The sequence below is a fragment of the Pongo pygmaeus genome, chromosome 13 (genome assembly GCF_028885625.2).
Source record: "Pongo pygmaeus isolate AG05252 chromosome 13, NHGRI_mPonPyg2-v2.0_pri, whole genome shotgun sequence".
NCBI lineage: Eukaryota > Metazoa > Chordata > Mammalia > Primates > Hominidae > Pongo > Pongo pygmaeus.
Window position 1 is genome coordinate 98,274,217 of NC_072386.2, and position 25,244 is coordinate 98,299,460.

The 25,244-nt window shown below is 41.9% G+C and overlaps 1 protein-coding gene across 1 annotated transcript; it reads right to left on the bottom strand.

The window, feature by feature from the left end:
* Positions 1 to 2,154: 2,154 nt before the first annotated feature.
* On the bottom strand, positions 2,155 to 2,475 carry LOC129044370 (large ribosomal subunit protein eL42-like). The gene has a single exon (XM_054502273.1). It carries the CDS (start codon positions 2,473 to 2,475, stop codon positions 2,155 to 2,157), a length of 321 nt encoding a protein of 106 aa, XP_054358248.1.
* Between the last annotated feature and the right edge of the window lie 22,769 nt (positions 2,476 to 25,244).

Consider the following 25,244-nt stretch of genomic DNA (forward strand, 5'->3'; position numbering starts at 1 on the left):
ACTGCACTCCAGCCTGGAAGACTGAGTGAGGCCCTCTCTCAAAAATAAAAACAAACAGAGATGAGTGAGAAGAGTCAAGGGCCCAGGAAGGGAGATGGTCCTATCCGAGTGTTATAAGGGATCATGTGTTGAAGCACTTGGTACAATGCCCGGTACACAGTACATGAAAGGTGTGATTATTATTGCTGTTCTCATCTTAAGGACACCAGGTACTTTGCTTCCTGAGCACCAAGGCTCTATTTCACCTTTGCATGCCCCTGCAGACAAGACCAATGATGTGGCCTTAATGTGAAAAGTCATTAAACATCCATTGAGTGAAAGAAGGTTCTTTAGTCTTTAATAACCTTTGTTTGCTCTAGGAATGAGCAGAAATATACATGCTCAGATGGACTGATAAACCACAAAGTCCAATTTTAACTCTCTACCAACGGGGCATTATTTTCTCAAAGGCTTTAAAAATTTCTATTTCCTTGAGAGGCGGGGTGGGATGAAGATTTTTTTCTTTTTTTCTTGGCCCCTTGTTGAAGGCGGCTCTGTGATGGGGTTTCTTTATAGTTGGGCAAGGGGCTGTCTGGGTCAAAGTGACAGCCAACGTGTGCTGCTATTACAACGCATTACATAAATAGCTCTACATAATTGCTACCATCCATCAATTTGGGGAGATCCATGGTGAGAGACGCTGCCAGTTTCTTGGAATGAAAACTAAAGCTCCAAATAGCCCATACAGTCACACTCACTAATCAATGCCAGTTTTTCTAAGGGAGGGTAAAATTGGTCTAGTCGCCAATTCAACCTTGAAAAGGATTCCCTTGTGTGTCCTTCATGTGGATTTGCCAGCCTGTTTCCTCAATGCTCTCTTTACATTTTTTTCCTTGAATCTCTCCCAAACTCTTTTTATCATAGCATTTTTTGCTCTGCATTTTCCTATGTTACAAGCTGAAGTCTTTGTTGAGCTGGCTAAAGATGGTTAGTTTTCTGGTGGCTTTAGGTTAATCTGACCACCGTGGGCAGCAGGACAGAACGTCTCAGCTCCATGTGCAGTTGGGAGTTCTCATTGACCAGCTTCTCTGTCTGCATGGGTTGAGTTAACCTGGTTATTTCTCAATTTCTATTTCATTCCGGATTGGAAAAAGAGTAACCATGAGTTACAAAAACAAACAAGTGGAAAAAAAAAAAAAACATGTTAGAGGTGCAGCATTCCAAAGTGTGAAATCTCTCAATAGTCACATCTTGCTCTTCAACTCAGTCATTCTAAGACACTGGGCCGTAAGCACTGTGCAGCAGGCAGGGCTGTATAGGGCAGGGCTAATGGCAGTGTATCTGACACGATGAGGCAGAATAATCTTATTGAGTTGATGCTGAAGTAATGAAGTCACATTCTTGTTGATTGAAAATACAATTAAACAGAAAATTCCCACAAATAAGGCTCTTCTGAGCAGCGCTGTATGGTCAACAGCTTGCTTTGCAATAACTCCGAGGGACTCTACAAACTCATGGAATGTCAGAACCTTGTTTAGTTCCCCTAAGAATGGGCCATAGGGTCTCTTTAGCAGTGGTAATGGTGGAGGGTGTATGTGTTCCGCAGATCCATGTTACAGACACGGCTGACAACTTTCCACCCCCAGCAGATAGTCTGGTTTTCTTTCTCCATGAGAAGTGTGTTCCCTTGATACGAAAAGCCCCCTTCCATCAGAATGCCCCTTGAGGCATGAGCCCCTATCAAAGGATGAGATGGGGAGCCTATGAGGTTCCTTTGACTTCATGTTCCATGCTGTATCTGGATCCTCTAGTAATGTTTGTCTGAATGAATGCTCCATGTTCTCCAGAATGGTATAGCCTATTATTATACTAGTCAGAATTATTTTTTTTGTGTGGATAATTAATAGGAAATAAAAGAATTCAAGGGTGATTTGGTGTTTGCAGAAATCCTTAGAAGTTCTTTAAGAGGAAAAAAAAAGTAAGTCTTGCTTAAAACCCTCAAGCCAAGGGACGTGGTTCTTTTTCATGGACAATTGCTACTGAGAAAAATGCAATAAAACATGTCATTCTTTCCGGTCAGTAGACACTAGACATTTAAATTTTCTGTTTTTGTTTTTTTGAAGCGAACATGCACTCAAAGTTTTATTGTCTTCATCATAAAACAAAAGATGACACTTAGAACTGGATCGCTTGGCCCTTTGTCTTTGCACCTCCTCCCAGTTCAAAATCCTTGCATCTCTTAACAGCCAGCACTTCTGTAGATCTGCAGTTGGGCTCAATGCACTCAAGCCTCAGCACAATCTTCTTTGTAGTTTTAGCCTTTTTCCTGAAAATGGGCTCAGTCTGCCCACAATAGCCACTTGGCTTCCTATTATAGCACTTCTTTCCCTGGGCATACAGAGAATCTTTGCCCATCTCATTCTCTGTCACTTTGTGGGACTGGTGCTTGCCACACTTGTTACAGAAAGTCCGGTGGGTTTTAGGAACATTCACCATATTTGCAGGAGTGCTGTGGGCACAGAAGTGCATTTAAATTTTCTTGGGCAAAACAGGATCAAGAAAACGTAGTTTTACATTTTCTGAGTTCTGGCGTAGTTAAAGAGATGGTCAGGTAATTAACTCTCCCCTCCTGGCAGGCAGCATATAATAATAGCAGTATAATAATGAGAAAGAAAGTGTGTTATATTTGAGTAGCACTCTATACTCTGAAACTGCATTCACCTGCATTTTCACTCGATCCTCCTGATAAGCCTGTGAGGACACTTAGGCAGGCATTACACAGATAAGGAAACCGAGGATCATAGAGAAAGTGGAAAGCGACTTTTTCAAGATCTCATAGTTAAATGGTGACCTTGAAACTTGGGTTTCCCTGTTCTCCAGCTGTCACCCTCTCTGCTAGAAGAGGGGTTGTGAGGAGGGGAAAAGTATTTCCTTCCAATTTGTTTGTTTCAGTGGTTGATAGACCCTCAAGAGAGACTCCCTTTATTTCGGCTCTCAGGAATCTGTGGTACTGTTTGCCCAAAACAGGCTTAAAAACCAAACAAATATAAAAACAGAGGCTGGGCACGGTGGCTCATGCCTGTAATCCCAGTGCTTTGGGAGTCTGAGGCAGGCAGATCACTTGAGGACAGGAGTTTGAGACCAGCCTGGCCATCATGGCGAAACCTCATCTCTACTAAAAATACAAAAATTAGTCGGGCGTAGTGGCCCGTGCCTGTAATCCCAGCTACTTGGGAGGCTGAGGCAGGAGAATCGCTTGAACCCAGGAGGCGGAGGCTGTAGTGAGTCAAGGTCATGCCACTACACTCCAGCCTGGGTGACAAAGTGGGACTCTTTCTCAAAAACCAACCAACCAACCAATAAATAAAAACAAAACATTCTAGCTGGCTTTGTCAGGCCTGCTGCTTTGGGGCCAGTGAAGAAGTGTGCTCACCTCCCATGCTTGTACAAGTTTCCCCAGAGCAGGCCCTGACCACATCTCCATCACCGCTTATCTCAAGCTTGTCCCATGCTACCACTTTCTATGGTGAGGACTTCTGTCCTTGAGGCTGCCACCTATAGTGCCCAGCCTTAGAGTCATTTTCTTTCCTGCTTTGCTAACACCTGTCCTTTAAAACGTCACTTTTTCTCTGCTGGGAAAAGTGCTTTTGTGCCTTTTTCACCATGGTCTCTGCCATCTAAGGCTATGTCATCTCTCACCTGAACCTTTCTTTTGGGGACACTTCACTCCTTTTTTCTCCTCTAAACCCCATCTTCTCAACTCTACAGCATCTTTCTAAAGCATGGATCTGCCTAATGATCCCCATCAGGAAAAGTCAAGCTGTATGGAGGCAGCATTTGGGACTCTCAGTGGCCTGGTCTGAATCAGTTGCCAACCTCACCCCTCCGCCTGCCACTATTGACTTGAATGATCAACTCTAGCCACACTCTCCTGGCACTGCATTCATTATCTTTTTTGAACTCTTCCACCTCTAGGATTTTGCTCACACTATTCTATCTCCAAATGTAGAAATTTAATAAATCAACTTTCAAGGATTACCGCAAATGCTGTCATCTCCAAGAAAACTTCCAGTCTTAACTCCTCCGGGAAAGGAGTCTCCCTTCACCATTAACAGCTAGTGCCAAGACCTGTCTTGTTTGCAATATTTCCTTATCTATCTGCCTTCACTGGGCCATGAGTGCCCTGAAGCTCATGACTAGACCTTGGCCATCTTTGTGTCCCTGTATCTGGTATAAAATAGATACTCAAAGGTTTCCTTTGGATTGATTCTGGCACCATGTGAATTATAGTTGAATGGCTCAAATATTAGCCCCTCCCCTCCAGGGCAGGATTATCAAAGAATGCCGGAATATCTGTAGCAAACCAGTCAGTATCTACTTGCAGGGGTAGCAAGAAGAAGACAAAGCAGATAAATGGATGTTGGGCTTGGAGTTCTTGCCCTTTGTGGAACCTGGACTGTTAGGATGGCCTGAGGGCTCTGAAACGCTGGTGGGAGGAAAAGCAAAAAAGTGGGCAAATCTGAAGGAGCTGCCAAAGGTGGAAGTGAGCTGACGCTGCTCACAAAACACCCACCTTTTGGCAGCAGCATTCTTCCCAGAAGGGAAAGAGGTAGGCTTGGGCTCAGAAACTCTATCTTCCAGTCTTTTTTTGTCCCTTGAGCAATACCCTTGGGCAAATCTCTTGGCTCCTCTGAGTGTTGGGGTTCATTAGGGTTCCCTCATGGTTTTATTGAAAGGGTGGTCCTTAAAAACTTGGACTGGGTCAGGTGCGGTGGCTCATGCCTGTAATCCCAGCACTTTGGGAGATCAAGGCAGGTGGATCGCCTGAAGTCAGGAGTTCGAGACCAGCCTGGCCAACATGGTGAAACCCTGTTTCTACTAAAAATATAAAAAATTAGCTGGGCATTGTGATGCGCACCTGTAATCCCAGCTACTCGGGAGGCTGAGGTGGGAGAATCGCTTGTACCCAGGAGGCGGAGGTTGCAGTGAGCCAAGATTGTGCCATTGTACTTCAGCTTGGGCAAAAAGAGTGAAACTCCATCTCAAAAAAAAAAAAAAAAAAAAAAAAAAAAGGAAAACTTGGACCGCAACTTTAAGCCATGGAGAAACAATGAAAACATTTGAGATAGAAAATGAGTTTGATAAGTTGGTAGTAGGAGGGTCAGACAATTTCAGGGGATATTTACCTAAGAATAGTAAAAACATGCTCACAAAAGATGTGTAAAAGAGCATTTTCAGCAGCTTTATTCACAGTAGCATGAAACTGGAAACAACCCAAATGTCTATCAGCAGGAGCATGGACAAACCAACTCAGGATACAGTATCTTCATACCATGGAATACTACTCAGCAGTGAAAAAGAAGAAACTACTGAGATAGAAAACAACGTGGATCAAACTCAAAAAACATGTTGAGTGAAAGAAGCCAGACCAAAACGAAGAAAAGAATATTGCATCATTCCATTTATATAAAATTGAGGTCAAACAAGTTGAGGCTTTGGTGAGAGGTACTGGAACAATAGTTACTTATGGGGTGGGGTGGGGATTGACTGGAAGAGGCATGAGAGAATGTTCTGGGCTGATGATAATACTCTAATTCTTGATTGGGATATTTACTTCATGAGTGTCAAAACTCATCTAATTATATATTTAAGACTGTGCAGTTTAGTTGTCCATTAAAATAGCTCTTGAGAAAAGTTAAGATTTATTTTTTAATTTAATATAATTTTAATTAATTAATTAATTATTTTGAGACGGAGTCTCTCTCTGTTGCCCAGGCTGGAGTACAGTGGCGTGATCTTGGGCGACTGCAACCTCTGCCTCCCAGGTTCAAGTGATTCTCCTGCCCCAGCCTCCAAAGTAGCTGGGATTACAGGTGCCCGCCACCATACCCAGCTAATTTTTTGTGTTTTTAGTAGAGATGGGGCTTCATCATGTTGGCTAGGCTGGTCTCAAATGCCTGACCTCAGGTGATTCACCCGCCTCAGCCTCCCAGAGTGCTGGGATTACAGGTGTGAGCCAGAGCGCCTGGCCTAATTTTTATTTTTAGGGACAGGATCTTGCTTTGTTGCCCAGGAGTGAGTGCAGGGGCACAATTTTGGCTCACTGCAGCCTGGACCTCCTGGGCTCAAGTGATCCTCCCATCTCAGCTTCCTGAGTATTTGGGACTATGGGCACACACCATCATGTTTGGCTAACAGATTCATTTTAGGCCAGACCTGTAAGTACACTTGTGGCATTGGAAATTGGTGAACTTGACAGTCAATGTCAGGCAACAGCAAAGCAACTTATCTGCAACCTAGGTTTCCAAGAGGAGAAGATATTTGGAATGAGCTATAAAACAGTAGAAACCCACCAGATGGACCAAGGTGTAGAATTTACTTCAGGAAGAAGAGAAGGGAGATCATAGGCTACAGGTTGGAAAGAGAGGCATCTGAACCTTGCAGATGAGTTGATGTGACAGGAAAGAGAGTCTGTGAAGGAGCAAGGGATAAGGCTACAGAGGCGCGTGGGTAGCCACAGGGATGGGTTAAGTGGTCAGGAGATGGTGGTCCCTCACTGTACAAGGCAGAGGGATATGCAGGCCTGGATCTCAGAAGAGAAGCCTGGAGACTAGAGTTTGGGGAGAGTGGCCAGCATAGTGGAGGTAGTGAAAACATCTGGGAATGGACAAGCTAACCCAGAAAATTAGAAAAACATGTAGTATATGTGGCATAAAAATGAATCATCTCTCAATCTTACCAGCAAGAATAAAGTAGTGACGGCTGGGGATGGAGGCTCACCAACACTTTGGGAGGCCAAGGCAGGCGGATCACCTGAGGTCAGGAGTTCGAGACCAGCTGGACAATATGGTGAAACCCCGTCTCTACTAAAAATACAAAAATTAGTCTGGCATGGTGGCAGGTGCCTGTAATCCCAGCTGCTAGGGAAGCTGAGGCAGGAGAATTGCTTGAACCCGGGAGGTGGAAGTTGCAGTGAGCCGAGATTGTGCCACAGCACTCCAGCCTGGGCAGCAGAGCCAGACTCCGTCTCAAAAAAAAAAAAAAAAAAAAAGAAAAAAAAAAAGAATAAAGTGGTGACTTGACCTGCCACCTTGGCTAGACGTTGACTTGGGTTCAGCCACTGAAGATGAACATGAAGCTGGTTTCAGATACAGAAGAATGGAAAGAAAGATCATTCTTTCCTTGACATGTCCAGGGAAAGCAAATCTGGTGGCCTCTCTCTCTGAGCTATATACAACGTTGCCCTTGCTCAAGGTTTCTCCAGTGACAGAATCCCATACACTGTCTTGTTCAGACCAAATGGAAATGAAGCCATTCCTCAGCTTATGGAAAAAAGAAGTCCCAGAAAAGGAATTACAACCTGTGATGAACAGACTTTGTGCTGTTTTATGTCTCCTGATGCCTAACTTCTCTATGCCTCATTTTCTTCATTTGTAGAAAGGGGTTGCTACTGCCATAGGATTATTATTAGGAGTCAATGAAAGATATTTAGAAAAGACATAGAATGGTCCTTGGTACATAGTAAGTGCTATACAAATGTTTTTCAAATAAAATTATTTAATTGTTAAAGGTAGAGTTCTCAATGGAAAGAGCTATAAAAAAGAACTTGCCAAGAGTTCCATTGGTTCACTGGTAGAAGATCAACTCCCAAGGAAGATCAAATTAATTGTCTTATTCAATTTGTATTTTGGGATAGTTTTAGATTTATGTAAAAGTTGCAAAGAAACTGATAATTCCTCACCAAAATGATTTTTGGAATGTATACCCAATACTAACCATGTGCAAAATAGTAAACTAAGCTGAGTGCAAGGGTCCAGAGAAATAAGGAGAGCCATAGAGTAATGACTCATCTAATCCTTCCTACCTGTTGATTGTGTGGGAAAAGAAGAGTTTATGTTCATGTATTTGTTTGCTGTTAAGAGCCTGCTAGTTACTCAGCACTGTGATAGGAACTGAGGATATAGTGGACAAATTCCTACATCTGCCGAAGAATGTTCCTGTAACTATGCCAAGCACTAGGAATGCAACAGTGAAGGTTACTGTCCATAGAGGTCATCGTTATAAAAGCAGAAAGAGAGAAAGATGCATGTCAAGCACTATGTGAGCTTCAAGGAAGAGAGATCAGGTCCACTTGGGAAGAGGCTTCATGGATAAGACAACTTTTGAAAGATTGAAAGGTGGGTAATTGGGGAGTCTTATCCCCTTATAATAAGGGCTTCTGAAGAAGATATGTAGACTTTAAAAGAGCTGAGACACTGGCCAGGTGCAGTGGCTCACGCCTGTAATCCCAGCATTTTGGGAGGCTGAGGTGGCCGGGTCATGAGGTCAGGAGTTCGAGACCAGCCTGGACAACATGGTGAAACCCTGTCTCTACTAAAGATACAAAAAATTAGCCGGGCGTGATGGTGTACGCCTGTAGTCCCAGCTACTCGGGAGACTGAGGCAGGAGAATTGCTTGAACCCGGGAGGTGGATGTTGCAGTGAGCTGAGATCGCACCATTGCACTCCAGCCTGGGTAACAGGGCGAGACTCCATCTCAAAAAATAAAAATAAAAATAGTGACTTGACTTATCAGCTTGGCTAGACTTTGACGGGTTCAGCAGCTGAAGATGAACATGAAGCTGGTTGGATGGAACACACACACACACACACACACACACACACAAAAGAGTTGAGACACTACATCAGTGGGAAAAGAAAAAAGGGTTTTGATATTAAACCTGCAACTTTGGTGACATTGTGCCATTGACTGGAGAGCAAAGGGATGAAATAAACTTGTTTCTTAGCAACTGCATTCTAGAAAGAGAGACAAGAAAATATGAGAGCGAGAATTAGGGCAGGAGAAGAAGAGAGAGGGGAGAAGAAAAATTAAGTTCTGTTTTCCGCTTAGGTAGGAGCAGTGTCTGAAGGATTTCTAGAAGCCTGGATTAGGCTTCAAACATTTAATGACTCAAATCACCCATGCTTGCTGATTTCCAAGTTCTTCCTGAAAGAACATAGGCACTTGTTCCTTAAAACAACCCAAAGAATGTTGCAATATACTCAAATCAGAAACCACGTTATTTTTAGTTACTTTCTCCTCTTCCTCCTGTGAGTGATTTCTTGCATCAGATGAAGGCAGCACATAACCTGTGTGGCCTGCTGACCTTGTATCCTTGGAGAAGGTGGTTACCTGTTACCCAGGAGATGGGTGGGCTCTTCTTTTCTATGACTCGCATCCCCCCACCCAACCCCCATTCTTATCTACTCTTGTTAACTTTCTCAGGCTCAGATACTATGAGTTTTTAGAGGACAAAGAACTTGTTGATCACCTCTGCATCCCAGCACAGGCCTGACACACAGTAGATATTCAATTCTTCATAAATAGTTTGCTAGAATGATGGTGGAAGCCTCAATTATGCCAGAATTGTTGTGGTGAGATCCTCAGATGCATTGCTTCTACAAATACTTTCAAGAACAAGTTATTCTAAGGTAGTTTCACCATGAAAACAAAGACCCAGTGGACCTTCTAGGTCCCATCCAGTTCACTGAAATTTCTAAGCCCAATTATGCTCACTATACGTAGAACTAAATTCATAATCTTTCACCCATTTCCCTAAACCAGTCCCTATTTTTTTGTTTTAAATGGCATCACCTTATTCAGACACCCACATTAGAAAACCGAGCAAGATTCTCAACTTTTCTGCTCTTTCACTCCCCTTGTGAACTGGTTATTGACTCTGAATGCTGCTACTTCAATATTTCTCTGAAACACATAATCCTTCATCATTCTTCTCTGAATTGTTCTCATGTCTCCCATTGAGCCTCTGTCTAATCTTCCAGCTCTGATCTGTTCCTCAATATGGTCCTGCTAATATGCAGAATTGACCATGTGTCTCTCTGGTTTAAACCCCTCTGGGAGTATCTTTGCTTTCATCCAAGTCCAGAATTGAGAATCTGCATGCTTCTTAACACAACTCATACACTTCTCCATAGTGCTCTACCCATCCCCTCCAACCTCCAATCTACTGTCTGTCATAACAAATGTCTTTATGTTTCCTAAAAACACCTGCCTCTTCCTCATCTATGCAGGATGTGTCTTCTCAAAGCTCTGGGGAGGAGGCAGCTTAGTGAGATTTGGCACAGCAGCTTATTCTGCTAGTCCCACCACTGTTGCTATAACTGACCCCAAAAAGCCCAAACTGAATGAATCCACTGCTCACTTTGTTGAAATACCATGGAGGTCAATTCAGGCAGTGTGAACTCCGTGAGTTTTGTTTAATTACTGGTATGTTTTGGCTGTGTCCCCCCTCAAATCTCATCTTGAATTGTAGCTCCCATAATTCCCACAAGTCGTGGGAGGGACCTGGTGGGAGGTAATTGAATCATGGGGGTGGGTTTTTCCCATACTGTTCTCATGATAGTGAATCAATGGTTTTAAAAAGGGCAGTTCCCCTGCACATGCTTTCTTGCCTGCTGCCATATAAGCCGTGCCTTTGCTCTTCCTTTGCAGTCTGCCATGATGGTGAGGCCTCTGCAACCATGCTGAACTGTGAGTCATTTAAACCTCTTTCCTTTATAAATTAGCTAGTCTTGGGTATGTCTTCATTAGCAGCGTGAGAACGGACTAATACAATTACATTGCCCACATATACCTAGCTCCTTAAGTTCTCATTTGAACTGGTTTTAATGTCTTATTAATTGTAGAGTTGATTAAAATCTTTGATACTTGTTTGTGTGTGTGTGTGTGTGTTTTGTTTTTAATATAAATAGAAAAGTCATGTTTTATTTTGTTTTGCTTCTTAAAGCAGAGATGGGGTTTCGCTATGTTACCCCAGCTGGTCTTGAACTCTTGGAGTCAAGGGATCCACTGGCCTTGGCTTCCCAAAGTGCTGAAATTACAAGAGTGAGCCACTGTGTGTCCTGCCTGCCTTCTTTTTTTTTTTTCTTTTTAGAAAAGTCATGTTTCTAACCCTTCAAAAATTATATTTTAATGACAGTCTTAAATAACAATTATCCTTTTAATGACATATATACTCCTAAAAGTGGGAGTGACCTGTCGTTTCAGATTTTTCAAGCTTAGCCTAGTCTTGTGTCTTCCCCCTGGTAGAAACAATTTATCTGCCTCATCATGGGCCACCTTCTATCTCATAAGTTATTATCTTCTTTATTCCCATAGCACTTTGAATTTAACCTATTTATAACACGATTGAATTACATTCTGGGTATTTATATTTGGGCCCTGACCCCATCCCTGTGAGAAGACTGTAAACCTTTTGAGGACAAGAACTATACCTTTCTTTCATCATTATATCCCCTCAAGTTTCTATAGACCCTAGTGGTGCAGACTTTAGAAATAACGAATGGATGGATGAATGAATGAATGAACAAATAAATTGGACAAGAAATACAAAGATGAAATCAGTTTTCTTGGTGGAAAGACAAATATATGCTGTCATTCCTTTTGCCTGGTGTCCAGAAAAGCCTTCTGGATCCATTATTATATATGCATGCATTTTCCTTTTCATGGGGATGGCTGTTTGATGATTGACATTATTTAAATAACTGCAACTAATCAGTTCTGCCCATGGGATTTGGAAACCCTGAACTATGTTCTTTGGAATAGCATACAGCATTATTTTAAATACAGTGCAGGTCAAGTATTATTACTAACATATCTCATAAGAAACCAGATGTTGCCAAGGTTTAGTTCACTTAATTCAAGTAATATTCAACATAAAATTGTTTTTCGGCAAATAGTTTTGAATAGAGTTTTAGAATTTGTTGTAATGCGATTAACTCATTATATTAATTATTACCTTGATTCTCAGGAAACTCCTTCTGTGTTCCCAACTGGGGATGGGGACTTCTCACTTTGCTCCCAGCTTATGTCTTTCACTTTATCCAGGCAAACAGTCTGTGTCATTATGCCTCCTCATATGCCTCCTGAGTGGGAGTTGTCTGGTAGCAGAAACCATGCCTGACTCATCGAAGATGCCTATCACCCAGCACAGGGTCTGACACTATGTAGGTTTTCACTGAAGATTTCCTGCATGGAGGGGAGGACAGCAGAGATCATGGGCTCTGGGTGAGACCTCAGTCTGTTAGAGAATTATTTCCAAACAAGGAGAACATCATGACTTTGTTTTTTCTTCTTCTTTTTTTTAAAAATAGAGATGGGGACTCACTGTGTTGCCCAGACTGATCTCAAACTCCTGGCCTCAAGCAATCCTCTCACCTCGGCCTCCCAAAGTGCTGGGATTACAGGTGTGAGCTACAATTCTTGGCCTAACATCATGATTTTCACACAGGTGGAAATTAAACACGTGTTAAATATTTTATTTAACTTATTAATTAAAGAGAGAATGAGGCAGGTATTACAACCAGTTCAAAGGAGAATCTGAAGAACTAGCACATGTATACATGAGGAATATTGAAATGAATATGCAAATGAAAACAAAACTAGTTTCCTTTACAGTGGAAGAGGAATCAATGGAAACCTTTGTGGATAAAACAGAATTTACATGTCCATAAATAAGAATTATTTTGCATCACCATCAGTTATCTACAATTTCCAGACTTGTAAAATAGCTCCCTTGGAATCAGAATCAGGTAACTTAGAAGGTGTTCTCTAGACAATATACAGTTTCCCATTAAAGCACAAAATTCCCCTTTCAGTTCAAATCTCACTTGAGCTCACCTGAGGGAAGGGCATCTGGGTAGAAATAACAGCACCAGGAAAGGCCTGGAGTCATGAAACTTCTGTAAGGGGAGGAAAGTTGCTAGAAGAGTGAGAGGTAGGCAGTATTCAGAACATATTAATAACCCAGGAAGACCAGGATAAAGATTTTTATTTTTTATTATTTTTTATTTTTTTGAGACATGGTCTCGCTCTTTTGCCCAGCCTGAAGTGCACTGGTGTGATCACCACTCATTGCAGCCTCTATCTCCTGGGCTCAAGTGATCTCCCAGCCTTAGCCTCCCAAGTAGCTGGGACTACAAGCATGCACCTCCATGCCCAGGTAACTTGTTGATTTTTTGTAGAGACAAGGTCTTCCTAAGTTGCCCAGACTGGTCTTGAACCCCTGAACTCAAGTGATCCTCCTGCCTTGACCTCCCACAGTGTTGGATTTACAGGCATGAGCCACTACACTCAGCCAAGATAAAGAATTTAAATTTAATCCAAACTTTTAAAATCACACAACTCTAACAAAAAATATATTTGGAGCACCTCATCCCCATTTGTGCATATTTGTTAATAAGTTATGCATATGTGTTGTGGTATTGTGATACCAGAATAACTCTAATAGCACAAACTCAGACATTTAACAGCTGTGTGACCACAGGCAAATTACTTAACACAGCCATGCCTCAGTTTCTCCATCTTTTTTTTTTTTAAAGAGATGGAGTCTCATTATGTTGCCCAGGCAGGAGTTCAGTGGCTATCCACAGGCACAATCATGGAAAACTATAGCCTTGAACTTCTGGGCTCAAGCAATCCTTCTGCCTTAGCTTCCTAAGTAGCTGGGACTAATTTGCCCAATTTCAGTTTCCCCATCTTTAAAATGGAGGTGAGGCTGGGTGTGGTTGATCATGACCGTAATCCCAGCACTTCGGGATGCTGAGGCCGGAGGCTTGCTTGAGCCCAAGAGTGTTGCTTGAGACCAGCCTGGGCAACACAGGGGCACCCCATCTCTACAAAAATGAAAAAAAAAAAACAAAACGATACAATACAACACAACACAATGGAGATGATAACGTAAGGTTGTCTTTCTGTATTCAATGGATCAGGTTGACCACCCCACATGGTATGTGTACTCCGTTTCAGAAATTATAAATGAGAGACTTGATAAACTCTATGGATTGTAGAGATGAAGAGTTTGGGATAAGAGAAGGGGTAAAGGCAATGAGATCAGAGAAGAGGCAGTATTGCAGCACAGGAGAGAGATAAAGGGGGCTTGAGCTAAGGCACCCACAGGGAGTTGTGAGTGGGGCTCACTGAAGGTAAGGTTGGGTGCCTTTGGTAACTTTTGGACAAGGACTTGCAGAAAAAGGCAGAATGAAGACATGGAGAAGATTCTTTGTGTGGGAGGCAGATGATGCCTAGAACGAGCTTGAGTTGGGAAGAGAGGCAGAGAAGTGCCAGAAAAAGGCAACAGTAAGAGGCTCGCTGGACAGTGGGCTCATGTCCTATTGTCCCCACTGCTTTGGGAGACACTAGTGGCTCATGCCTGCATCGGTATTTACAACTGAGACTACAACAGGCTATGGTGTTACCCATGATTTATAGGCCCACTATTCTGTACAGATACAGTGCTTGTTACTTTACAGACAGTGTTTACTTCATTTAGTTTTCCCAATAAACTTGTAGGAATGACTACCATCCCCATTTTACAGATGAAGAAACTGAGACTTAACAGAGGTTAAGAGGCTTGAGCTGTGAAATGACATGCTCAGTATAAAGCGCCCTGCTATATAATCCCAAAGAGTGTGTGCTCATTTACTCCTGCACCTTGTTGCTTCCCAGCTGAAATCTAGAAAATTGCATTCTCTTTGCACTGGTTACCTCACTTCTCTGTGCTTAGTAATTCTCGATGTCTTTACAAGCAGGAGGCTCCTCCTGACCTCTGAGGTGGCCACCTGAAGAGCAGGATATGTCAGCACCTGCTTGCTGGGAAGCACCACCCAGTGTATCCCATTCCTTACCCCAGGAAGCAGACAAGGATGGGGAGAGGCCTGTTTGAGAAGAGAAAGCTTCATGTGGTTCAAGAAAAGTACCAAGTATCTTCTTCTTCTTTTTTTTTTTTTAAGACGGAGTCTTGCTCTGTCGCCATTAGATGGGGTCTTGCTCTGTCACCAGGCTGGAGTACAGTGGCGCAACCTCTCCTGCGTTCAAGTGATTCCTGTGCCTTAGCCTCCCAAGTAGCTGGGACTACAGGTGTGCGCTACCCCGCCTGGCTAATTTTTTGTACTTTTTTAGCAGAGACAGGGTTTCACCATGTTGGCCAGGATGGTCTTCATCTCCTGACCTAGTGATCTGCCCGCCTCAGCCTCCCAAAGTGTTGGGATTCAGGCGTGAGCCACCGTGCCTGCCCCCCAAATAACCTCTTAAGAGTTACAGACTGCACAGGTTACTGGCTGAGTAAGTTGGGGGAGGCTGGTAGGGAACCTAATCTTTTAAGATTTAATCAACAGGCAAACAAACGGAGACCCTCCAGAAATCACAGGCCATTGCTAAGGGGGAGAATCGGTTGCCTTCAGGCACCTTCACCCCAAATGGCTTGTGTCTTTGACGTCCTGCCCTCTACTGCACCTCCATTTATTGTAAAGTGTTACTACTTTCAAAGAATTGGAGAAAGTCTACAATAAGATAGATAAGTTACAGGTGACTATTGTATGTAACTTAAAAATGTGCTTTACAATTTTAAACTCTTCATGCAGACCTAAAAGGATTAAAAGGTGAATGACGCCAGGTACGGTGGCTCACACCTGTAATCCTAGCCCTTTGGGAAGCTGAGGTGGGAGGCTCGCTTGAGCCCAAGAGTTAAAGACAAGACCAGCCTGGGCAACATAGCGAGACCCCATCTCTATTTAAAAAAAAAAAAAAAAGGTGAATAAGGATAATCCCTGGAACTTGCTTTAATGAAGGAATCAAAATTATTTATAAAGTGAGCATGTACCTTTCTATGCTCTCAGTGGTTTGCAGTTTCCCACCTATTCTGAATAATCATGTGAAAAGCCTGCATAAATGGTGCTTCTAAAATGCTTAAGCCCTTTCTTATCTGAAAGCTTTGCTTAAACTTCTTTGTGAAAGGCAGTCTAGGTTTGTTGAATGAATGAAGGAATGACAAAGAGAGTTTTAAATTTTTCTTCAGTACCAAAGGCCAGTTTAAGCCAAGCCCTTGACTGAGTCATCACAAATTCCTGAATTCACACATAAAAATGAACTCTTACCATAGATGATGTGTTTGCCAGGACAGGATTAGAATTACTTTTGTTGAAAATATTTTATTTAAACATGGGAGGTGCATTTACAGTTGTGCCTGTACATTAAGTTATATTCTCCATTATAATTGTGTTGACAGTTGTAACAATTACTCACATTCACTGGGCTCTGCAGAGTTTAAAACTCTTTGACACTGAAATGTCAAAGAAATGAGGATACCGAAGTTCAGAGATGTTTCAGCTTGCCCAGAAGTTCACCAGCGTTTGTTCATAGATTAACAAGCAGAGGTTAGCCCCTATACAACAGCAGGGGTGGCTTCTCTTTAAAAGGAGATATTGTTCTTTCTGTTCTCTAAAGAGGCAATGCAAGCTCGTTGAGTGTTGCAGAGAAATCAGCTTCCCAATTCAGGAGAAATGGGAGCAGGGCAGGCCTCATGCAAGATGCAGCTTTCGAATACTTGAATTTTTTTAGAGTTCTCCTCCTCTTCTGGGTTGGGCACGTGGCATTCTAGCAAATTCAAAATGTTTTAATTTCAGACTAACCATTCATCTGAAGCAGAACAACAACAACAAAAAAAGCAAAAAGAAAAAAAACACATAAAACAACTAAATCCGAGTGTTGCAAACTCTTTTAGCAAATAGTTGTGAAATAGCATTGACTTTGCCAGTTCCTGTTTTCATTTTCCATAAATCTATTCTGGTATAATTTTATTCCCTTGAAGTAGATATAGCAAGTTCTTCATGATACTAAATAAAACAACAAGATAATCAGTTAAAAAGCCCACTATATATTAAATAACAGCAACAACTAAACTCTGGCCCCAAGTTAAACTTAGAAAAATTACTTTTTTGGGGGAGAATTCAAAATGTTTTAGAGAAGCCGTAAGACTACTTAAAAGTGTCCTCAAAACAATGTTAAAACATTTGTAGGCTGGGCGCATTGACTCACACCTGTAAATCCCAGCACTTTGGGAGGCAGAGGTGGGCGGATCACTTGAGGTCAGGAGTTCGAGACCAGCCTGGCCAACATGGCAAAACCCTGTTTCTACTAAAAATACAAAAATTAGCCGGGCATGGTGGTAGGCACCTGTAATCCCAGCTACTTGGGAGGCTGAGGCAGGAGAATCACTTGAACCTGGGATGGGGAGGTTGCAGTGAGCCAAGATCATGCCACTGCACTCCACCCTGGGCAACAGAGTGAGACTCAGTCTCAAAACAAACAAAAACAAAAAACAACATCAGTAGTGAGTGACTAAACATAGGAACTATACCTTTTTTTTTTTTTTTTTTTTTTTTTTGAGACCAACTCTCTCTGTGTCACCCAGGCTGGAGTGCAGTGTCGCCATCTCGGCTCACTGCAACTTCCGCCTCCTGGGCTCAAGCGATTCTCTTGCCTCACCCTCCAAGTAGCTGGAATTACAGGCATGCGCTGCCACCACGCCCAGCTAGGAAATGTTTCGCCATGTTGCCTAGGCTGTCTCAAACACCTGGGCGCAGGTGATCCACCTGCCTTGGCCTCCCAAAGTGCTGGGATTACAGGCATGAGCTACCATGCCTGGCCAGGAACTATAAATTGAATCAGCTCAGGAGAACCATAAAGATTCTAGTGTCTTCAAGTTTCTGTAGCACTTATGATGGGGGTGGGAAACAGCGTTTGGGGGCTGGTAGGTGCCTGTGACTTCGGGAAGATCCTTGCTCAGTTGACCCCTACCCAGATGCATGACAGTTGGGTCACTCTGAATCTTTGCAGCCTCAGCTACGAAGGGAGAAGGATCATTGATGTCAAAGGGTTGTTGGGAAGTACCGAGAGTTGGGAGTCATCTCCACCCAGTAGGAGCTTAACATGGAGTTGCTGCCATTGTTGTGAAGATGAAAGACAGAAAGGATGAAGAAAAAAGAAACTAAAATTTTGCTTTTGTGCAGGAGTGTCCAGTTGTTTGGCTTCCCTGGACCACATTGGAATAAGAGTTGTCTTGGTCCACACACAAAAAATGCGCTGACACTACTCATAGCTGATGAGCTAAAAACAACAACAAAAAATCACAAAAACATCTCATAATCTTTTAAGAGTTTACAAATTTGTGTTGGGCTGCATGTGTGGCCCATGGGCCATGGGTTGGACAAGCTTCCTTTTGTGAGTGAGGCTTGAAGTAGGAGAGGCTTAAAAAAATATGAGGGAAGTCCTATCAGAAGCAAGTTACTATGTAAGCAAAATATCCTGTTATCCGAGTGAGGCTTTTTGGATAAAAATCTGACACCAAAATTCTTTCCGTGTGCTCCTAATAGCACCTTGAGTGGAACAAATGGAAGGCATTTACATTTCACCAACTCCCCTCACCATCTTTTGATGGGGCAGTCAGGCAACATTAGGACCAACTCCAGGCAGCTCAGGCTGGAGTGCTCCAATTTGTAGCATCTTCCTGCCTGCTGCTTCCCTATTGCAGGCCCACCTGGTCAGCCCTGCCCACTCCTCTTTTGGTCCCTTTTTGAGTGGAAAGGCCGCTCTGAGGGGGAAAGCACTTGCAGTCCTTCTGTTGTGTTCCTGGTTGTCATGTGGGTTTTGCAGTGTTGATGAAATGAGAAGCAGGGATCCAGATATCACCCTGAGGTCATTTGCCCTATTCTCACTGTTACTCGGGCAATGAGAGTAGGCTGGGCAAACATATAATGGCAAGAAAAGACAGTGTGGCCTAAAACCTTGTGTCTCTCTCATGCAGAGCCCTCAGTAGTCCTAGAGAACAAACTCAGAGCTGGCCATGATCACAAAATAAAAATCATGTCCTTTTGATCCTTCTCATAAGGTCAGATCCTGTTGCTATGCTTGCTCATGGCATCCCAAGCATCACATTCATCTCCATGTAATTCGTCAGTCTGTTGTTTGGTGGGTCCCACTCCTAGCCTGACTCTCACCCCCAGGCTATTAGCTCCATGAGGAAGGTCCTGTGTGGCTCCTGTGCACTGTGATATCCAGTGGATAACACCGCATCTAGCACCAGTTGGTGCTCAGCATACATTCCTAGGATGAATGACTTGAAATGAATGTTGTATTCTAGTTTACACCTTTTTGTCCCAGGACGTTGGGTCCTCAATAACCTTTGAAAGCCTCCATTAAGTTCTTCCTAACAGACAATAAAAGCTTGCATCATAAAAGGTTTAGTTTTTGGTTTAGTCCACTTGTGAAGATATAGCACACACAGGAGGACTGGAGGGTCCCTAAAAATCTAGTTCATCTCCTTTGCATTACAGATGAAGACAGGGACACTCAGAAAGGGGCAAGAACTTAAATAAGTGCAAGAAGGTGACATAATCACCACTGGACTCTTAACAGCCTGTGTATTTAACAGGTGCTCGTAATAACTCAGGGACACTGGTATAGTGGTTAAGAGAGTGGGTTTTAGGTACTTGACCACCAGGTTCAAATCCTGGCTTGGCTACTTATTAGTGTTAAAAGAGAAACTTCAGACAAATTTAACAGGGTTTAATTGAGCAAAGAACGATTTGCACTTAATCCATGCTTAACATTGGATTTATATTCTCTTAAATACCAACTTTGTTTCTTCAATTCAGGTACATAGCATTGCTTATTAAATGGGTTATCATAGGTAATTTGCCTTGGACTGTGGAGCTCATTCAAATTGCATATCTTAATAATTTTGGTACTGGCTGCTTTAACATGAAAATCTGGCAAAGTATTTCTTTGGCATTTAATTAATATCTTGCTTGAGTTAGCAGTTTTATAAACCAGTCAATCTTTTCATTAGAGTTCTGGGAATTCTTTCTTTGTCCAAATGATCCTAAAGTAATCAGAAATCTGTATTTAAGAATTTTTGTCAGCATCCTTTCCATCCTTTCCAGGAGCTGACCTGCTTAAAGATACAATACTTTAGAATTTTACTTGCTTGTAAAGAGCTTTCAGAAAATGCATAAGCATTAAGCAATTAACTGTGGACAAGACTTAAAATGGTCATGGTTAAAGATGCAATTGACAAGAAAATTTGCTTATTTGTGTGGCTTACAATAATTTAACATAATAAGCACAATTATGACTGATAATACATCAGAATTTTATTTTATTTGAGACAAACTCTGTCACCCAGGCTGGAGTGCAGTGGTGCAATCTCAGCTCACTGCAACCTCTGCCTCTCAGGTTCAAGCAATTCTCCTGCCTCAGCCTCCAGAGTTGCTGGGACTACAGGCACGTGACAGCATGCCCAGCTAATTTTTTTGTATTTTTAGTAGAGACGGGGTTTCACCATGTTGGCCAGGATGGTCTCTATCTCCTGACCTCGTGATCCGCCTGCCTCAGCCTTCCAAAGTGCTGGGATTACAGGTGTGAGCCACCATGCCTGGCCATTAAAAGGTTTTAAAAAGCAAAAACATTTATTCTTTGAAGGAGAGGAGGGTCAGTTTTCCAAATAATCAAAAGACCTAATAAAGACAGCGTGAAATACAATCTGTCTCTCATTCTCTTCCCTGTTTTTTTTTTTTTTTTTTTTTTTGCAGTTTACTTAAAGGGTGAAGAATATTTCTTTTGCTCTCTCGCATATTAATACTTCACAAACTCCTTCCAAATTTTACTTTTGTATTAGTGTATTATCAATACTAAAATTAATTTTAAGAAAGTTTTATAAACAGAGGGTGGGTATGGTGTCTCTCACTTGTAATCCCAGCACTTTGGGAGGCTGAGGCAGGAGGATCACTTGAGGCCAAGAGTTTGAGACCAGCCTGGGTAACGTAGCAAGACCCTTACGTCTACAAAAATAATAATAATAATAAAAAAATTAAAATAGCCAGGAGTGGTGGCATACACCTGTAGTTCTAGGTACTCAGGAGGCTGCAACAGGAAAATCCCTCAAGCCCAGGAGTTGGAGGCAGCAGTGAGCTAAGGTTATACCACTGCATTCCAGCCTGGGTGACAGAGCAAGATCCCATCTCTTAAAAAAAAACAAAAAAACCCCCTCATAAACAAATACATCTAATCTCAGCCAGCTTTTGAACACAAAAATAAGATTTCCGTACAATGGATACCTTATATTTTATAAAATAATCTCTTTTAACCTCTTACATAATATCTTATAATCTTATAAGATTATAATCTCTTGTATAATTCTTTTTATCTTTTTTCCCTAACATTATATTCAGTTTTATCTATAGCATATTTTCCTTCATTTTGAAACAACTTTTACATAACCTCAAAAAGAGACAAAATTACTTTTCGTTTAACAACATACTCATCCTCATCCTCATGTCTTTTTTATAACGTTCTTCACCAAAAAACACCCATCTCACTTTATTTATTTATTTGAATTACAATGTGACTTTTCATACTTTGGAGTGAGCCCCACAGGAATAAAAAACACTGGGAAGGGAAAACCACTTGACCTTGAGGAGTGGCCCAGGGGGAGAGAGGCTACCTGAGGGGAAGGAAGTACAAAAGAGATGCCCTGTGGGCTCAGGGCAAAGGGAATGCCATTGGTGCTGGGACCTGTGAGCACTACAGGAGGAAATGCGAGTACGGTTGAACTGGCTTCAGGCACACTGGCAAAGGGCAAGAGGGCTGGACACAAAGCCACAAATCTACTTGGGTCCTCCTCCTTCTTTTTTATTTTTATTTTTGAGACGGAATCTCTCTCTGTTCCCTAGGCTGGAACGCAGTGGCATGATGTCAGCTCACTGCAACCTCCGCCTCCTGGGTTCCAGTGATTCTCCTGCCTCAGCCTCCCGAGTAGCTGGGATTACAGGCGTGTGCCACCATACCTGGCTAATTTTTTTTGTATTTTTAGTAGAGATGAGGTTTTGCCATGTTGCCCAGGCTGGTCTCGAACTCCTGACCTCAGAATCCACTTGCCTCGCCCTTCCAAAGTGCTGGGATTACAGGTGTGAGCCATCGTGCCGGTCTGGGTTCTCCTCCTTCTCATTTGCCTTTTTCTGCTTCTGCTGAATGGTCTCCAAGTCCCTCTGCTTGCAGGAGGCAACAGAAAGCCCATCATCACCTTGGTGCTTCTCCTTAACCAAGTCATTCTGCTTTTTCATATTCTTCTGGTGGGCAAGTTCACCACAGTCATGGCTACAGCAGGGCAGCAGCTCTTACCTGCCTCTGTTGTGTCCCCTCTTTCTGTCCGTATCTCACTTCATACTCTCCGTATACAGAATTGTTTCTTTTTTATCTTGTACTTTGAACTACAATTAACTATTACAATAAAATTAACTACAATTTCAACCCTTAGTAACCCTAATTTCCAGTGAAAAACCTAGGAAGTAATCTGAACTGTTTTATATCAGTATTTATAGATAAAAACCATTTCATAATTTTTTAGAAAGATATGTTCCCAGCTGGGCATGGTGGCTCACATCTGTAATCTCAGCACTTTGGGAAGCCAAGGCAAGAGGATCTCTTGAGCCCAGGAATTCAAGACCAGCTTGGGCAACACAAGACTCTCATTTCAAAAAATAAAAATAAAATAAAAGACATATGTTTCCTCAATTTTTTTTATTTACTAACAGATCTAAATATATTTAGCTTTTCTATATGATATAAAATAAGATAAAGTATAGAAACTTAAGCTTATGTTTAATAATTAATGTTTTAGTATTTTATAATAACTTAGAAATGACTCAAACATTTTATGATTATCTTTTAACATAATGTATCTTTTTTAACATAATATTAAATTTAACATAGTGTTTAATTTAACAAATGTGTCTTTAAGATTTTTAAATTACTGAAAAGAATGTTCAAACTATGACACAGGTACACTACTTAATGTCTTCTTCTGTCATACTGTGTCTCAAATACCTCATGGCACCCAGGACAGCTATGAAAGGCAGGGACCTTCTGAATCCTGAATTTACACAGCAGATGTAGAGGTCAGAACACAGGACGTAGCTGTAAAGAGAATGCCTGGAGGATCTGACTCTTCCTAGTATAACCAAGAAGCAAAGCTGGGCCGTATTGGGCCTGGCTCTGCCTTGGAGCTGGTGGCTCAGGCATTGAGAACACAGGATGTGTCCCCAAGCCCACAATAGCCACTTGGCCAGGCCCCAGTATCCAGAGGCTCAAAACCAAATACTTATGTAAGCTCACAGTAAGATGTGTGCAAGCCTTCAGGGGAGCCCAGTAGCCAGCCCTTATAGCTTTAGCTTACAGATAAATCAAGTAAGTAATCAAAAATGTTACAGAAGCAGCAGTTTTGCTACCTTAAAACATGTATTAGAGACAGCATAAACCTGTCTGATCAGTAGATCCAGGCAAAAATGTTTGAATTGTATTTAATACTGACAATTCTGGAGATATTCCTATTTTATTATACCAACAATTTAAAAACTAGCTTTATCTACTAAGTATCATTTTAGAGCATATAGAAATATCACATACACATAACATATATAGACACATAGATATACAGACACACAGACAGAAGCACATCTTATAGCTTTCATGAAGGTTTTGCATTGGCCAGTTTACAAATAATTTTTCTTTCCTCTTTTCAGACTATTTTCCAATTACCTATTTCATTGTCCTAAGTAATTGTTAGTTACGTAACCCTACATTTACCCTTTCAAAGGGATGCCTTTTAGGTGAAACAAAGGAGAAAATGTGTATCTCGAAAGCAGAGACTTCAGGCCTAATCGTCATAACATCACTTGCTCAAATCAACAAAGGAGAGTGTAGGTAAGGGCCCAGTTAAGATGGCCAGGAAAATCACCTTATAGGTAACACGTTAATGTAAATCTAATCTACCTTTCAGAGTTTCTAGTGACTCAGTCCTCCCTCTCTTCCCAGTGCACAGAGGAGTCAATCTTAAAATCTAAGATTTCCTTTATAGATGTATTTTTTAAAATATAAAATGGTTTTAAAATAGCTAGCTAAATGCCAGAAAGATGTATTTTGGAGACCAACTTAGTTCAATAGGTGGACTTTTAAACTTAGTGTCTGTTTCTTAGCTAAAATTACAGAGTTCAGGGTGAAACCCATTAAAGAATAGGGCAGGGAAAGCATTCTCTATGCCTGAACTCAGCATGGATAGCTCTGAAAAAGAATTAAGCCCACTTTACCTGAGGGCCTACGTTTTGTAAATACTGCAGCCAACTTTCTTTTCACCTTCAAGGCAGAATAGAAACTCAGCCAAAAAGTTAGCAGATTCAGTTTTTCTTATGAATTAATTGCTTAAGCTTTCTATTTGCCTTTCAAAAAGCCTTTTTAAAAAGATAAGAAAAATATTAGAATCTTTTTAGAAGCTTCTGCCCATCACTAGGTATCCCTGGATAAGCCTAATTTCAGGAGCCCTCACTTTTAAATGCCTTTCTTAAAGTGCAGCGTTGTTCATTTGGAAAGTTCTACTGTAATTTTAAATTATCTTTAGTAAGATTTCGCCAACTTTGTTAAGTGTTTTCTGCTTTTATCGCTGGAAGATGGGGAGCTCAGTTCTTCAAAAATTAAGGGTCCTATTGTTGCGGTACTTTTCCTTAGCTCAGCTATAGATGGAGTTCTTGTTTCATGGCCACAAAAGATTAGGCTTGCAGACAATTTGAAGGGTGAGTAAGGCAGGGTTTTATTGGGTGAAAAGGGAAAGAATGGGAAACAGGGGCCCTCAGCAAAGCCAGAGTCCCTGCTGGTGTGCTTCCTGCCTTGCAGTTTGAATCCCAGGTTCCATACAGGAAGAGGAGGGGCCAGGCTCCTCCCGGCTGCAAACTGTGTGAACTTCTGTGGCTCCAACTCAGTGTGCACTCCTCCCAGTGTGTAGGCCGGCTGGAGTTTCTCTGAGGACTCCTTCCCACCTGGCTGTCTCATTATTTTTACATTGAATCTTGGCTTTGGCTTTCAGATCTCTTTGATCAACTTAGCCAATAATTTATTCCTACCTAAGCGCACAAGAAAAAGGATTGGTAACAGTTGGATGTCTGCCTTATTTGAACACAGTTTAAACAGTTGGCTGCCTTGAATTGGCTGAAACTCTATAATTGGTACAAGAATAGGTTACTTTGTGTGTGACTTTGAAAAACTTACTTAAAACTCAGTATGCCTCACTTCCCATATCAGCAAAATGGGAATATTAATAGTTCTGGCCTTGAGGGGTGACTGTGAAGATAAAATGAGTCAATGCCTTCATTGCTTGCCTTCCCAAACTACCAAGCCAAAGCCATATTAGTATATATCTTAATATATATTAGAAAGATATATATATGTGTCTGTATATATTTTTTAAGACAGTCTCACTCTGTCGCCAGGCTGCAATGCAGTGGCACGATCTCGGCTCACCGCAACCTCCAACTCCCTGGTTCAAGCGATTCTCCTGCCTCAGCGTCCTGAGTAGCTGGGATTATAGGCATGCACCATCACA

Coding starts and splice junctions, on each gene's coding strand:
- LOC129044370 (XM_054502273.1), bottom strand. CDS start 2,475: ATGGTGAATGTTCCTAAAACCCACCGGACTTTCTGTAACAAGTGTGGC.